The sequence below is a fragment of the Anopheles darlingi genome, chromosome 2 (genome assembly GCF_943734745.1).
Source record: "Anopheles darlingi chromosome 2, idAnoDarlMG_H_01, whole genome shotgun sequence".
NCBI classification, from domain to species: domain Eukaryota; kingdom Metazoa; phylum Arthropoda; class Insecta; order Diptera; family Culicidae; genus Anopheles; species Anopheles darlingi.
In genome coordinates, this window is record NC_064874.1 from 77645409 (window position 1) to 77661981 (window position 16573).

Sequence of the window (16573 nt, forward strand, 5' to 3'; positions counted from 1 at the left end):
CTCAGGTTGCTCGTTTCTATATCCCTATCTTACCGATAAAGCTCCCCACTATATAAGCCCGCCGTCGTCCTTTGAGTGTGCGATGGACTACAAACCCAAAGGCTGAGTAAGTAGTCATGGAATCAAGGCGTGTCACAATCATGGTTCCATAATCGGCTCGACAAGCTAACGCAGTAATATTAACTCGTCGATTGTGTTTGCCAAATGTATTGCATACCACGCCGCCAAAAAACATCGGAACTCTGGTCATCGGATAGGGTGTGCATAGACGATAAAGTTGTTATTGCTATGCGCAGTATTTTTACAGAAGGATGGAGCCTCGCAACACAACCCGCCAAACCCCGCGCTCGGCCGCTGTTGCTAATTGGTTTGGTGCGTCGCGTGTACCCGATGGGAACAAGCCGCGTGTGCGTCTGGCGACGCTTTACTGGCTAGCTGACGGGGTGGCATTTCGTCATAATGCTGGCCAATTTTTTCGTCTGTTTTTGGTGACGGGTGGGGGCTCCATTTAACATCTCCTTATCATTAACGCCGACGACAAGCACTAGGCGGTCTGCCTTTCTATTTGCTGCTTTTTATCGTAATATGGTGAAATAGCCGGCTTCATTGAGTCGGAGACGCGCCTCACCTGGTGTGTTTGTCCAATCATTTTACACAGTCTAGCCGAATGGAAGACCCCTCATATATCATGCAAGAACGTGTCTTGTTACCAGTTCACTTTACACTCATCCAATCACATATCTACTATGCTTACATGACTTAAAATTGTAACCCTGATTAGTCCTGAAGCAACTATCCGAAACAAAGCGAAAATTAGGGATCCAAACGTACTCTACTAGTCTTACTCGAATTAATGTTTGAATTACCAGCGAACGTGGGTTCTTGCGCGATCAACCTTTTCGTCGCAAAGTGATAACAGCTGCTTAAAACCTCTCTCTCTCTCCCCCTATCTCTCTCTGTCTCTTTCCTTTCAGACAAAAACTGACGTCTCCGAAATGGAACCCGTTCAAAGGCATCCGTTTGCGCTGGAAGGAAAAGATCCGGCTCAACAATGTTATCTGGCGCTGCTGGCACATGCAATGTAAGTCTTGCCTTGTCCTTTATGTTCCATAGTTCTAAGATCAACTGAGTGGCCACGGTAGGAGTCCCCCGATTGTGGTAGAACTTAGATCCCGTGTCTAGCCGTATTGGTAATACATAATAATAAGCTAAAAGTCGATTACCTTCCCTGCGATGGTATGTCACCATCGGCGAATACAGTTTGATTAACAGTAGAACTCGTAGCTGTTACGCGATGAGGCGACAACTGCATGTGAAATACATCGCGTGACACCACAATCGTGCTGATTTCTTAATCCCGCTCAATTGGTCCACTGGAAAGTCCTACTGCTTCCTTAGTATGGGAGGAAGGGGTTCATACTGTTTGCCCTTATCAGTAGGAACCCGGCATGATGTTACGTTTCTTGAGACTGTATGTCCGACGAATGTGGTCTGGGGATCGTCGTTTATTTACCTGGTTGATAAGAAGCTTCTGCAAGCTGAGCTGCCTTTACTTTAGTGCGGTGTTCCTGAAATAGTCTTGAAATGTTTTCCCTCGAATGTTTCCATCTGCAAAACACAGCCGCAGTCCGGGAAGTGCAAGAACCTTCCTATGCGCTTCCTCGGGAACTTTCTCGCCAAACGCCAGAACAACTGTCTGGCCGAGCCCAATATACTCCCAGTAGAGAGGCTCTCATACCCACTGATAAGAAGTGACCAAATAATCAACGACAGTCACAGCGACCGGAGGAATCGGAGTGATTGTGGTGGTGGTATGAACCTCTGTACCAGGCGAGCGACATTGTTGTAGCGGGCACGGCAACCACCAGTTCGTGGGAGCGGTACTGTACACCTTGTAGCGTTGCTAGAGTGTCCGTTAGCAAGCGGGAATGAATGATGGAGGGTGCCAGGGGTAAGACGAGGATTTTCCATGATAGATGAACGTCCGATTGGAGGTGCCAGTGTCGGGAGCGAGTTGGTGGTGGATGCCGCTACGAGCAATAGTAGAGCAATCTTTGTTATCAAAAGCACTCCCCTTCGTTTCTGTTCCACTGGATCGCTGGACCTGACCGTGAACCCACCGTGCTGCCACAAAGACTTCTTCGTCCTAGGCGCAGTAGTAGTAGCGATTCAGTCAGTCAGTCATCCAGACCTTTCCGCTGCTCACACGGGACCATACGTTCAGTTCAGTTTGCGTTCGACCAAAATCTCGGCTGCCATTAGCGTGTTTGTTCCTTCTTGTGTGGGTTGTTCGTTGTTTTCGGTGATTTTTGGCAAATAAGCTACTAGCTAGCCACAGGTGGTGGTGGTGTGGATGCGTGAAAGCTAGCAGCATCGCTATCGGCGATCGTGGAGTTGAGAGTTCGGTTTGGGTTTTGCTAGTTTCTGTATCCTAACGCCACAGATTGCATTGTGAAAAAGCCAACTCATCACCAGTGTCGCTGGAGGGGTGCGTGGTGACGCTGGGTTGTTGGTGCTGAGTTAGACGATCTGCTAGTGACTACAGCCGCTGACCAAGCGTTTGCACTGGACTTTGGCGTGACGAGTTTGTCGAGAAAGTATTGAGTCACCTCCCGTGGGGAGGTATTTCTGACAATAGACAGCTTCTGCTGGCTCGGTTCGAGTTAGCTTCACACATGGTTCTGAAGATGGGCAAACGAATTCCTGAATTTTGCGTCCTCCGACGCACCCGATACAAGAAGAGCCAGAAGAGACGCTTCCGTTTGGTAAATATTACGTCCGTTTGGATTTATTGGGGTTGGAGGCATTCTAACCTACCGCACTTTTAACTGGGGAATCCCAGTATATTTGTGACTCGAATTCGAGTAACGGATTTGAATTCTATAAAATGACTTCACCATCCTTTCCCCACTAACTGATACAAATATTATTCCATTTGCTTTGAATTACAGTTATCATGAAACGGAAAACTCTAGTCTGTCAGTTTGCATCCCCTCTAGACGTAGACGTACATAATACTCCGCAGGTAAGCCGTACGATCTCCTGCGATCAATTTAATTTATCGCATTTGGATACAAATAAATATTCTCCTTCTCTCTACCTCTTGTCATTGCTAGGCCATTCTACTTGAAGGCAAGTACTGGAAGCGGAAGTGTAACGTAATCAAAGCGGAGTACAAGAAATGGCGAAGATTTAACGTTAATAAAGCATTAGGCGCAACGAACATTGTCGATACGGTAAGTACGAGCCCCCGGTTGAGGGCAATCATCAAGTTTATCTTATTTCAATAACTCAGTTTGCTTTCGTTTCGGTTAACAATTATGGGCTGAGTTGGCAGAAAGGCAAAATTCGACGTGTGCCTATGTGTCGAACCGCCTCTCCTCGATACCGTACGCACATTGGCAAAAATCTTATCTCTTTGTCTCCCGTACCTCGTCACTGGTTTCCGACCCTTCACCATTCATAAACGATCACCAATCTTGGGCACGTTTCCCGCCTGAACGGCGAACTATATCGGGTGATGTGTTGCGTACTGTTCCCGCTGAGGCGTGGCCTTGGGTTTCGCCTGCGTACGATTTTGTACGCGCAAATTGTTACATCACGCTACGCAATGATAACAGGTTTCTGGTGTTTGGGGTGCCTGGAATACCTTGACCTTGAATGGTGATACGATGAAAATACGATTAATTGTTTCATTTTTCATGGATAAGACAGAAGATTATCATGCTTACCATGCTCCATTTCTAAGAGATTTATCATTCTTTTTCCTGGAATCCCTAACGTTACTGAACAGGTTTTATTTATATAGTGATGTTTTGATGTAAAAAAAAATATGCAATTTGTGGGGTAGACTTTACATTTTGTTTTAGCTTTGCGTGATTCCTCCTGATCCGTCTTATCGCGGTGCTCTTCATTGAGAGTTGGTATCCATCTGCTGGAACTGTATTAGTATTACCATGTAAGTGACGATCGAACTGGAAAACTGGAAAGCGGTTAAGAATCATTCAAACTCCTCTAATCGAGTGGCTAAATTAACACACCATCTGCAGCATACGGTAGTCGATGTCGAAAAAGCCACATGCCGAGAAACTCGTATTGCGTTCAAGAGTATGAAGCAGAAAGTGTCGCAGTTGCTTTGTCGTGCCCGTCTGCGTTAGCCGATAGTCGTCCAAACGCTTCGTGCAGAGAGCTGTCTCATCAGCCTGTCCAACAAAGCGATTAGCGGGGAGTACCTTAGACTGAACCGGTCGTAGCTTACCTTCTTTTTCGCACGTTGGCAAGCATTAGCTATCAGCAGAAGCACTCCCGCGTAAATCATTTGCCAGGTCTGCCGCATCAGCCATTGGGAGTAGGATTTATCTACACCCACCTGAAAACCTCTTCCCTCCAGAATGGTGTAACAATCGAATACTAGATACACTAGCTCCAGCAGCACCAATAGTAGCACCACCGTAATTGGAAACGAGAAACACCGATCGACCAGGCGAATTTGGTCGGCATATAAGTCGTAGCGAGAAATAAAGTCTCGCAGATGACCGTTACGGTGTACCTCGAGCAGCTGCTTCAGTTGTTCCATTCGCATCGCGATCGCACTCACGAAGATACGGTACTCCAAAGTGAGCAGGGATACGCCAAACATTTTCACCGTCATGTTCAAGGTTAGCGTCCAAACAAGGGTTTCCCGGATGAAGTAAAGATTTACACACGAAAAGATGATCAGGCCCAGTAAGACGAGCGTTATGGTTTGGTTCTGATCGTACCGACGTTCGATCGTATCGTACTGATCCAACAACCAATCGCTCCGAAACAACACGTTCATTAGTTTTGCAATATGGTGCCGTTTACAGTATGCGTTAAGCAGGGTGCAGCCGATGATCGACACGTATACGATGATCTCGATGGTACCGACTGTCACCATGATGGGTGTAATGGTTTCCAGGTACATGCTGGTCGTAAGTTTGAGATCGTAAAACCAGAACGGTATTGCCTGAGCGATAAAGATGGCAAACCGAATCCTGTTGCTGAGTGTCTCCTCAAACCGATCCGTTCGCGGGTTGTAGCTACAAGGAACCAGATATACGAATGAACAAAACTGGAAAAACCGGCTGTGACGTTGGTAGTAACTAGACATCCTGTCGTTGGGACCGTTTGCTCGCTTTTCGACCGTTGTAAGGATTCACAAGGCTCAAACTGAATGGGACGAGATGTGCGACAACGCCTTTTACGAGAAGCCATACTTAATTGCGTTAATTGAAATTGTTTGCTGACGGCTAGAGTTCCAGGCTTATGTCAACGCTCTAACGCTCGTGTGTCCATATGAATATTTGATATCCTTAACCATCAACAGCTGACAACCGAAAGCAAATTAATTGGTCTGCAACAGCATGCGGCATACAGCCGATGCCATGGTACCATACGTATGAAATGAAAGTTCATCGGCTCTGGTAGGCTAATAACGGTCAAACGAAAAAAAAACTTTGGCATTCTGAACACACAATTAACGATTTATTCCACAATAGATTTTTGGCAACCAGTAGTTTGACATCAAAAGCAACATTTATTTTCCAAAAAATAAGACATGCTTCCATGAAATTTACGAATAATATTAAGAATACTAGTTTCATGGTTAATCGTATCCTGGTGCTGAACGATGTGGTTCTAAGGAGCTACAGTTGTACCATTTGCTGTTCCATTGTAGGCCCCAGGTTGCGTAAGGTCGTTCTCCAGTTGCTTGAACTGAATTAGTATAACTAAGTACGTGACGATCGAGCTGAAAACCTGCCCAAAAAAACGTAATTGGAAGAGTATGTAGGATATAGTTTGAGAATGAAGAATTACTTCGTAATACCCACCATGTAGATCACTGTGTTGTCAATGTCGAAGAATCCGCAGGCGGAGAATTTCTTTTTTTGATGCAAATTCTTCAGAAGGAACTTTTGGACCTGCTTTGCTGCTCGTGTATTCTGCAGGCGATAGTCATCGAAATAGCGCGTACAGCGAGCCGTTTCTTCTACCTGTTTGCGAATTGATCAATAGTATCAATCTTAGAAACTCTTGCCAATAGCACTGGAATATCACGTTTTTTCTTGTACAATGTGTAAACCTGTGTCAAGTTACATTATTCTTACAAACCGACAGCAGGACATTGGTTCATGTTTTTATCCATGTCGATAGGGTAGATTACCTGTATGGAAGCATCTCGACATGCCGAAATAGTCAAGTAACTAAGAAGGGCATATTGCATTTGCCACACTTGATACATTATCCAGTTAATTATATTTGCAGGCCTATCCATCATACTGATTGCGTCATTAGGCATAAAAAGCAAATAAAATTCGTACAATAAATACACTAGCTCTACCATCACTAGCGGAAACACAAGCAAGATTGGCAACGAAAAGCAACGATCAACGTTCGCCAATTGGGCATAGTATCGGTCGAAACGCTTTAGAAAGTAAAACAGCAGTCGGTCCAGCTGCACCACACTACTGCAATACAACTCCTGCAGTTGCTTCATGCGCCAGGCAATGGCTCTGACACATAGTCGATGGACAAAGACCATTAGACAGGTACATAGGAAGCGTAGAAATATGAGCATAGCCAGTATAAAGTTGGCAACGCTGTTAGACATTACTGAAACTTTGTAGCAGAATAGCACGAGGGCAAGAGAAGCAACCCCCACAAATCGCAGATTGTCATTGTAATGATCGTCGAGGAATCCATCGCTATCGTCTAGCAGCCAATCAAATCGGAAGAGAACATTGATAAGCTTCGTTATGCGTCTACGGTTCACGAATACGTTCAATATCGAGCATATAGCTAGCGATATGTAAATCGACAATTCCAAAATAGCCACTGTGGCAAGGACGGGACTCATCGTGTGAATGTAGAGCTTATCCATGATCTGAATGTCCATTAACCAAAACGGCACTGCTATAAGAATACTGAATGCGAAGAACAGCAAATTCTTCTTTTGCGCTTCGAAACGACTAGTCTGTGAATTATAGCTACACGGAATGAAGTACATCACTGACGCTATCGAAAACAGGCGAGAGTGACGCTGGAAGAAACTTGACATTGTTAGTCAGCAAGAGGGTAACACGATGCTGATGATGAGTGCGAATAGCACTTCCGTACCGATAGATAGTTAATTCTACGACTGATGGTGACACTGGCCCTTGAATCACTATAACCCAAAATTTCCGAATTTCGACGCTACATACATGGTAATGTGACATCAAGCAAGGATAACAAGGAAGCCTTTGTTACTGCATTGAATATTCATGTACGCGTAGCAGCACCTGCAATACAACAGTTAGTCAATCATCGATCGATCTTACCTCCGTCCAGGTGCTGTCACAGCAAGGTACAACCAGCACTAACATGTTGACGTAGAGTGCTTGCCAAAACTGTGAGTTTAACCATTCTGTCTTTGTATCAAAGTTTTCGACGTCTGGATGACCCAGCGTAATCAGATAGAACCATTCATAGGCAGTGTAACTTAGTTCGACTAGTACGAGCACAAATATGAGCATGATCGGAGGGAATAGGCAACGATTGATTTGTTCAATCTGGCCACTGTAAAGTTCGAAACGAGTGAAAAAGTAATCAAGATGCACCTCGATATGTTGTTCCTGCTGGCGCAAGAGATTGTGTAACTGTCCCATCCGTATCTGTATCCTGGTGACGCACAAATGATAAATGAACAGGTACGACAGCATACCGAAACAGCGCACCAGAATGCTGAATATGAATACGGTGTGCGTGAAAGTAGAATAGTGTAAGCCGGTAGACCCAACGGAAACGACCATCGCGGCAAACAACAATTTCAGCAAACTACAATAATAACTACAGCCCGTTCTATCATCCGTATCATACGAATCCAGTAGCAAATCGTCACCGAACAGTACATTGAACAGCTGTGTCATCCGCTGACGCTGGATGAGTCCGTTTAACAGCATAACGAGCGGAATCGTTGAGAAGGTGAACAGCTCGATGACAGTTACTCCCAACGTGAACGGTGCCATCGCGGATAGGAAGTGCTTTTGCCAGAAGAAATCATGATAATAGTAGCATCCCGACACTAACAATCCCACGACTAGCGCCGCCAGGTTAGAGCGTCTGATAACGAAATAGTTTCCGCACGAGTCATACCAACACGGTACATAATGAATCGATGCCAGCAGTCTGAACAAAATCCAATGACGTTGCACGTGTGCGGACATGACGATCAATAGCAGCTTGAACTAACAGCAGCAATGAACAAACTATCGCACCACCAAAAATTTACTTATCGTTGGTCTACAAACGCTTCCATGTGATCTCGCAATGTTTATCAAGAAAAGCCTGCATTATTGAAGGACATTCAACACATCGAACATATAAATTACTAATCATAATCAATTCGTCATAAGATTACAACGAAAATAAGCGCACCGTCAATTGCTAATCAACAGCATGAGTTACAATGGTCAGCAATACACAATACACAGTGTTTTCTTATAACCGATACCTGTCATCAATAAGTACTAATGAATTATATTGGATCAATTCTGATCTACGGACAGGAAATTACTGGCCACGCAACAGGCTTACAGCACATTTCCATCTTTTAGAGTATGCCCGCAAGTTCTTCGTTCTGGCCGATATATTGTATCTATTCGAAACACCAATCATATGAACATTCCTAAACGAGCTACAATGTTAAACAATTTACTCCTAAATTTAAAAGAAAATATTCAAAAACCAGTAAAAACTCGTTGGCACCAACAGCACATTTCTTCAAAAAACTTCAAACCCTCGCTTATGATTGTCAACCAACTAGCGATAATCGCCAAAAACGGTACTGTCGCTACTGTCGACTATGATGATGCCGATGCATAACCAAGACAGAGCTCTTCCATTAATTGATTAATGTCCTTTAATTAATTACTCTTAAATGAAATTGTTGACTAATGGTCATCAAAAGCAACACACGATTATGTTCTGCTATTACTCGTTGAACTAGTCCAACTTACCTTTCGGTGTAGAAATTCACTCAGCATCAACACTACTACCAACTTCTTGATGTCATTAACCATCCATATTAAACCCATAGTACTAATGAGCATATCATCAAACCCATTCGTAGATAGGTGCCCGTCTTCCAATAGCTCGAGCAGGTTCATCAATCGTATCGAACAATGCCAAACTACCATCGGACATAGCAGTGTCAGTATTGGCCCGAAATAGCTGCTCAATGATGGCAAGACAATGCCAGTTATGGCATCATAAAGCTGACAAAATGTACTAAGAAGAGATTCCTTCGCGCACATGGTCTCAACCGTCCACTGTGCAATTGTCAGCAAACGCTGTTCTAAACACGACAACTGCTCCAGCACGATCAGTATGATCAGGCAGCACAAACTTAGTGTACAATCTATGTACAAACTCACCAAAATGTGGAAAACGGCGGACAGATAGGACAGCAATGGTTCATCACTCAACACCCAGGAGGTTTTCAGATAGCCAACAAAGAACAGCAAAGCCAATCCTATACTAGTCCAAAATACAACCTGACAACACTTGTTCACAAATTGGTAGGAGTGTCGTTTTACTGTTGGCGGCAGCACCACGCAGAGAAGCGTCTCATTACGAAGAAGTACATTGAGACCGGCTACTAACTCCCCCCGGCGCCAATATACTGGCAATGGTAGCACTACGCAAATGGTGACAAACGTCAGCTTGACGATGATAAAGACGTACAAATAGAATGCACGTTGGTCGAAATAGGTTATAAAATCTTTTGAATATCGACAGAAGACATAAATGGCACCAAGCAGAGAACTAATCAGTAGAACGGCAAACCTAAATGCACCATAACCAGCAGCAGCAAAAGCACCGGTGGTGGAATCGTATCTGACCGAGACGATGTTGAGTTTTCCTAGCCATGCAACATGGCGGTATAAGCACTGCATGGTTGACTTCGCGTCGCGTCAAACAAAACGAACGACTGTTGCATCGATAACGCCAACCGAAACCGTATTCATTGGCAACGGAATGACTAGTATTTACGTATTCCGGAGCATTTCAACTAAATGGCTGTGAAACATGCATTATTGTTATAAGCCTTAACTAGTGGCAGCAGATAGATTCTTGTCGTACAAATGACCCTTTCGCTAATGGTGTAACATCTAGTGTGTGCCATGTATGTTATATGGATCTATGAATGATGATCATGCAACGTTGTTGCAATTACCTGTTCTACTGCAGAGTGACTAACAGTTGCAATTCGCACTATCATAAACACGAAAACTAACTCAATAATCTGCCGGATAGTGAAATTCATCAATCCTAAATCAGCGAGGTCAGTTCCAACGAAAACATCGAAACATGTGAAGCAAAGCTCAACCACAATGATTAGTATCCCATTCAACAGCGGTATAGAAAAGCATTTGTTTATGTGCACAATCTGCTGTTGATAATGTCGGTAACGATCGAAGAAAATAGCAAGCTTCCGATCGGAAATTCTGTCACCTGAATCCTGGACCAAAGTTTTGGTCGCACTCATTGGAAACACTATCATCAATTGTTTCATGCGAAGCCTGATAATGTTGACGCTGGCACAATAAACTTCCACCATGCCAAACTGAACACAGAATCGCAATAATATAAATAGATTTTGAAAGCGTACAGCTGTTGGCATCGAAGGCGCTACATAGTAAGTCGAGAAGATAATTATCACCGCCAGTAGAAACCGGCTATGGTTGATAGGGTTCGCTGCTACGCCCTTGCTAGCCCAGTCAAGCATCCACTCATCCCGAGCAAAAAGTGCATTAAACAAGCGGATGAATCGTTTGCGATGAAAGAAACCGTTCATAGCGAGACACGGTATCAACACAGCGAAGGAAGCCGTATCCAAGCACACCAAACCCATCATAACCGGTGTCGATCGTCGGAAAAATTCCTTTACAAACCAAAAGTCAATGGTCATGTACGAAAGGAAGAATACACTGGCTAACAACAAAGCGAACGCGTTCCGATAGGATATGAGAAAGGATTTTCTAACGGGACAGTAACTACACGGTACTAGGTATATCCACGCACTTATCGTTAGCAGACGACGGTAGCGTTGTACCATCGGCGCCATTCTGTGTTGGACTAACTGACGTGTGCGTGTACGAGCGCCAATGTTCAATGGATTAACTCATAATTACAGTTGCGTCAATGTTGAACGTGTTATCATGATCATGGTTGCAAAGACTAACATAATAGAGCGATAACAGGGAATGTTTTATGCAGAACAGCCGGTTACTACCATACCTGAACTTTGGTCGAATGTCCTGCGATACCAAATGTCACCACTATGGCGGCGAACACTAGTTGCATCATTTGTCGCATAAGGAAAACGAATAGACCGGCTTCTGGATCATATGTGACATTGTCAGTCATTTGATAGTATTCGTAACTAGTAAACGTTAGCTCCACTAGCAGAAGCATAAAGATGTTTAACAACGGGACCGAAAAACACTGGTTCAACAGTGCGATCTGCTGATAGTAGTGCTGAAAGCGATCGAAAAATGTCGACAATTTCCGTTCCCTATCCTGCTCTGTGTTGTTGCTACTATATCCCCTCGACATCATAGTCTGCAACTGCTGCATGCGCATCCGAATGATACCGGTACAGGCTCGATACAAATCCATCGTCAAAAACAGGACCGAAACACGTACCAAAATCACTGCATTCAGTTTGCGATACTGCGTTACAGGGAATGTGACAATACTGAAGAAGGTGTATAACAGCGCCAATCCGACGAGAATATGGAGATAGCTGCCTTGTTTGTTTCTATTGTTGGCATTATTCGCCATCATCCAGTCAAGAGTACACTCCTGTTGCACAAACAATCCGTTGAGCAGATGTATGAACCGCTTCCGGTGATGCAAACTGTTGAACGCTAAGCAAAACACCAGCATAGAGTAAGCACAAACATCAATGCAAACCAAGCCAAGTACTACGGGCGATGTGGTATCAAGTACACTGCCCACCGTAATCCAATCAACCCACATGCAACCCAAGAAAAGCAAGCACGCCTGCAATAAAGCAAATCGGTTCCAATAGGAGATTTGAAAGATGTTCTGGTGAACATTGTAGCTACAGGGAATGATGTACAACGCGGCACAAATCTGAAGAAGCCACCAGTAGCACTGTACATTGTTCGGCATTTCGGTGATCACTGTCCTAGCACAAGCGCTGATGACGGATCCTCTAACTTCAGAAACTCATTATCATAATTGATTATCAATCCGTTATCAATTATTCACGTTTACTATAACCCTTGTCGATCACCTTACGCTATGACCTTTTCCCATCTTTGGCTCATGTGGTTTGTGGAAGGCAGGGGTTTATGCGATAGGTGTGTTGTTTTAGCATGTAATTACTTACTTACCATTTTATTTGACCGTGCACTCAGCATGGAAAGTATCACCAACTTCTTCAGATCTCCTAGAGACCATAGAAAAGCAGTCACAATTTGCCAGATAGTCATATGTGCGCTACCACCGAACTGTAGCATAGCTGCGGCACTTGCGAAGCACACGTAAGCGCAGAATCCCGGAACCAGTAGGCCAAAGTAGCTATTGAGGTTTACTACCACATCGTAGACGAATCGATTGTATAGCCGAAAGAAGAGCTTCCATAGACCGTGACAAGTACTGCTTTCGAATTGTAATGCACGAAGACCATACCCATAAGTCGCTGCATCTTTAGTGAGCTCCATCAGTCGTCCCATTTGATTTTGTTGGATCAACAACAGGCAACTACAAAACCCAAGCAGACACTCCATCGCTAGGTTGCAATACAGAAAGCAGCAGGTTATGAACTGAACTTCAAAGAAACGATTCGTTTCGTGGTACGCGGAGATGTAACATAGGTGAAAAGCTACATACGAGAGCACACCATTTACAAGCACGATCATTGCGAGAATTTTCACATTACGATACGACGTCCGGCGTCCAGTAAATGTATACAATTCCTGTTCGTTCTCAACCAGTATGTTGAGGAGCGTTGCCAAGCTCTTCCGCTTCCAATGCGTTTGCCATGTGAGAACTAAGAATATTTCGATGAGTGTAACTTCATATACGACGTATACAGACATCCACAAAATACTGATTCTCGTCCATGACGAGAATTTGAAAATGCGGTCGTAAAGAAGATACCCACAAACGACAAGCGTTAGGGGGAACAAGATGCAAAACTTTCTTCGCGCATGATCGCTTGGCCGGAACCTTGATACACCACGCACAATACCATGTTCGACGGATAGTAGTCCGATAGCATGCAAAAACCAGAAAAGGATTCGTATGCTTTGAAACATGTGAACCATGTTGATCCTGCGGTTAGCTCTATACTGCAGATAGAAAAAACTAAGGACGATTACTAAATATCGGCCGAATTGAAACGCAGAACTCTCTTAGTGAAATTAATTATTTATCGAGGAAAGGCGACTTTATATTCTTGTTTTGATTAGCATGGTGCATGTTTTTGATGGACACCTTCCATCAATTGGTGTATGTTTTATCGTATTTAATTAATTGCTGTTATCATTGGATCATCGCAGTATCGGTTGCTCTCCTCCCTAAGGCAGCACCTCTCACTACGCATTGCGCATTGCAAATGAAAGTTCACATAGAAACAGTTCACTAGAAGATGCCGGACAATACCATTTCAAATGATGCTTGTTTCCTCCAAATAATACCATCCTCTTTTATCATGGTTTTACATAATGTTTTGCAAATATTATCCTCATATATTAGCCTGTTGTCTGTTATGATATCGTTTTCATTGGGATTTTCATTAGGATTATACAGAAAGAGTGTTTTGCTTACCAGTTTATTTGATCGTTCACTGAGTACGAAGAGCACTATCAGCTTCTTCAAATCTCCTAGGGGCCACATAAGATTAACTGTTATTTGCATCCCATTCGTGGTATGGTCGAATCCGAATGCTTCCAACACAATTGCGGCAACTTCAAAACACACATATGCACAAATGGGGGGAATAATTGGTCCAAAGTAAATAGTTAGGTTGCCACGCATATCGTACACGAATCGATTATAAAGACGGCAGTACAACTGCCATAATCCTTGATAACAGTGTTCATTTGAACTAATGTTGGATTTCAGTATAAGTTTAATCAGTCGACTTAGTTGATTCTGTTGAATCAAAAGTAAACAGCTGCAAAATCCCAGAAGATATTCCATCGCTAAATCGATGTAGAGAAAGCAGCAGTTCACTAAATGAATGGCTATGAAATTATTAGTTTTGTAGTACTTGGTGATGAAGTACAGATGAGCAGCTATGTGCGCGAGCATACCATTCACGAGAACGATCGTTGTGAGAATTTTCACATTACGATAGGATGTAGAGCGGCCAGTAAATGTGCACAGTTCCTGTTCGGTCTCAGCCAGTATGTTGAGGAGCGCCGTCAAGCTTTTTCGTTTCCTGTGCGTTTGCCATGTGAGAACTAAGAATATTACGACGAGTATGAGTTCATACACGATGGATATAGACATCCACAAAATTTTAATTCCGATCGCAATCGATAACTCGCAGTTGAAAATACAGTCGTAAAGAAGATACCCACAAACGACAAGCGTTAGGGGGAACAAGATGCCAAACTTTCTTCGCGCATGATCGCTTGGCCGGAACCTTGATACACCACGCACAATACCATGTTCGACGGATAGTAGTCCGATAGCATGCAAACACCAGAAAAGGATTCGTATGCTTTGAAACATGTGAACCATGTTGATCCTGCGGTTAGCTCTGTACTACAGATAGAAAGAACTAAGGATGATTACTAAGCATCGGCCGAATTGAAACGCAAATCTCTATTAGTGAAATTAATCATTGATTGAGGAAAGGCGAGTTTGTATTCTTGTTTTGATTAGGAAAGGTGTCCATCAATTGGTGTATTTTGTATCGAATTTAATCAATTGCTGTTATCATTGGACCATCACAGTGTCGGTTGCTCTCCTCCGGATAGCAACACCTCTCGCTACGTACTACAATTCATCTAGAAAAAATCAAATGTACGATACAAATGATACCATTTAATCATTGACTTTTTTGTTTCACGAATCTACAATGCCAATGTGTCATGGTGATAGTACGCTGATGCTAATCTATGGTAAAATATAAGTTAATACACACTCACAGATGATTAGTCTTACCCTTTTATTTGATCGCCCACTGAGTACGAACAGCATTATCAGCTTCTTCAGATCTACCAGCGGCCACAGTAAACTAACTATTTTTTGCAGCAAACTCATGGAATGTTTTTGTTCGCATACTCCCAACACATTTGTGGCAACTTCAAAACACACATAGGTACAAAAAGGAGGAATAATAGGCCCAAAATAATTAGTTAGGTTGTCGCTCACATCGTGAACGTATCGATCGTAAAGACGACAGTACAACTGCCATAGCCTATGGTAACAGATGTCATCTAGACTATTGTCAAATTTCAGTGTAAGGCTAATCAATCGTCTCAGTTGGTTCTGTTGAATCAACAGCAGACAACTGCAAAATCCCAGAAGATACTCCATCGCTAAGTCGTTGTAAAGAAAGCAGCAGTTCACGAAATGAATTGCTATGAAATGTGTCTCCTTCTGGTATGTGGTGATGTAGTAGAGATGAAAAACTGTATGTGAGATCACACTATTCACAAACACGATCATTGCGAGAATTTGCACATTACGATATGACGTCCGGCGACCAGTAAATGTATACAATTCCTGTTCGTTCTCAACCAGTATGTTGAGGAGCGTTGCCAAGCTCTTCCGCTTCCAATGCGTTTGCCATGTGAGAACTAAGAATATTCCGATGAGCGTGAGTTCATACACAACGTATACATACATCCACAGAATTTTGGATCCGGTTTCATCCGATATCTCGTAGTTGTAAATGTTGTCATACAAGATATACCCACAAACGACAAGCATTAGGGGGAACAAGATGCCAAACTTTCTTCGCGCATGATCGCTTGGCCGGAACCTTGATACACCACGCACAATACCATGTTCGACGGATAGTAGTCCGATTGCATGCAAACACCAGAAAAGGATTCGTATGCTTTGAAACATGTTAACCATGTTGATTCTGCGGTTAGCTGTATACTACAGATAGAATGAATTAAGAACGCATACTAAACGTCGGCCGAATAGAAACGCAAATATCTAGCCGAGTAATTAATTATTAATTTATCAATTAATATCTAAGTAAAATGAGTTGGTATTCTTGTTTTGATTAATAAAGGTGTCCATCGATTGGGGAATATTTTATCCTATTTAAGCAATTGCTGATGAAAAATCAACATTGCAGTGTCGGTTGCTCTATTCCATCCAATATCACTTCAAATGATCCCTATTCCCTCCAAATAGTACCATCCTCTTTTAACATGATTTTACATAATGTTTTGCAAATATTGTCCTCTTATATTAGTGGACATTGTTATTGTCTGTTTTGGTGACGTTTTCATTGGGATTTTCATTAGGATTACACAGAAAGAGTGTTTTGCTTACCATTTTATTTGAT

At 43.1% G+C, this 16573-nt stretch overlaps 1 protein-coding gene across 4 annotated transcripts in view; it reads left to right on the forward strand.

The window, feature by feature from the left end:
• The window catches only part of LOC125948076 (ecdysone-induced protein 74EF), a 29857-nt gene that overhangs the window by 5814 nt on the left and 7470 nt on the right, over positions 1 to 16573 (forward strand). For 3 of the 4 annotated variants that reach the window (XM_049673753.1, XM_049673754.1, XM_049673755.1), the window contains exons 2-4: positions 975 to 1081; positions 2952 to 3025; positions 3117 to 3236. In XM_049673753.1, coding sequence (XP_049529710.1) covers positions 975 to 1081; positions 2952 to 3025; positions 3117 to 3236 — 301 coding nt within the window. Of the gene's footprint in view, positions 1 to 974; positions 1082 to 1485; positions 2766 to 2951; positions 3026 to 3116; positions 3237 to 16573 lie in introns of those variants that run through there. The other variant, XM_049673756.1, reaches the window with a different exon arrangement.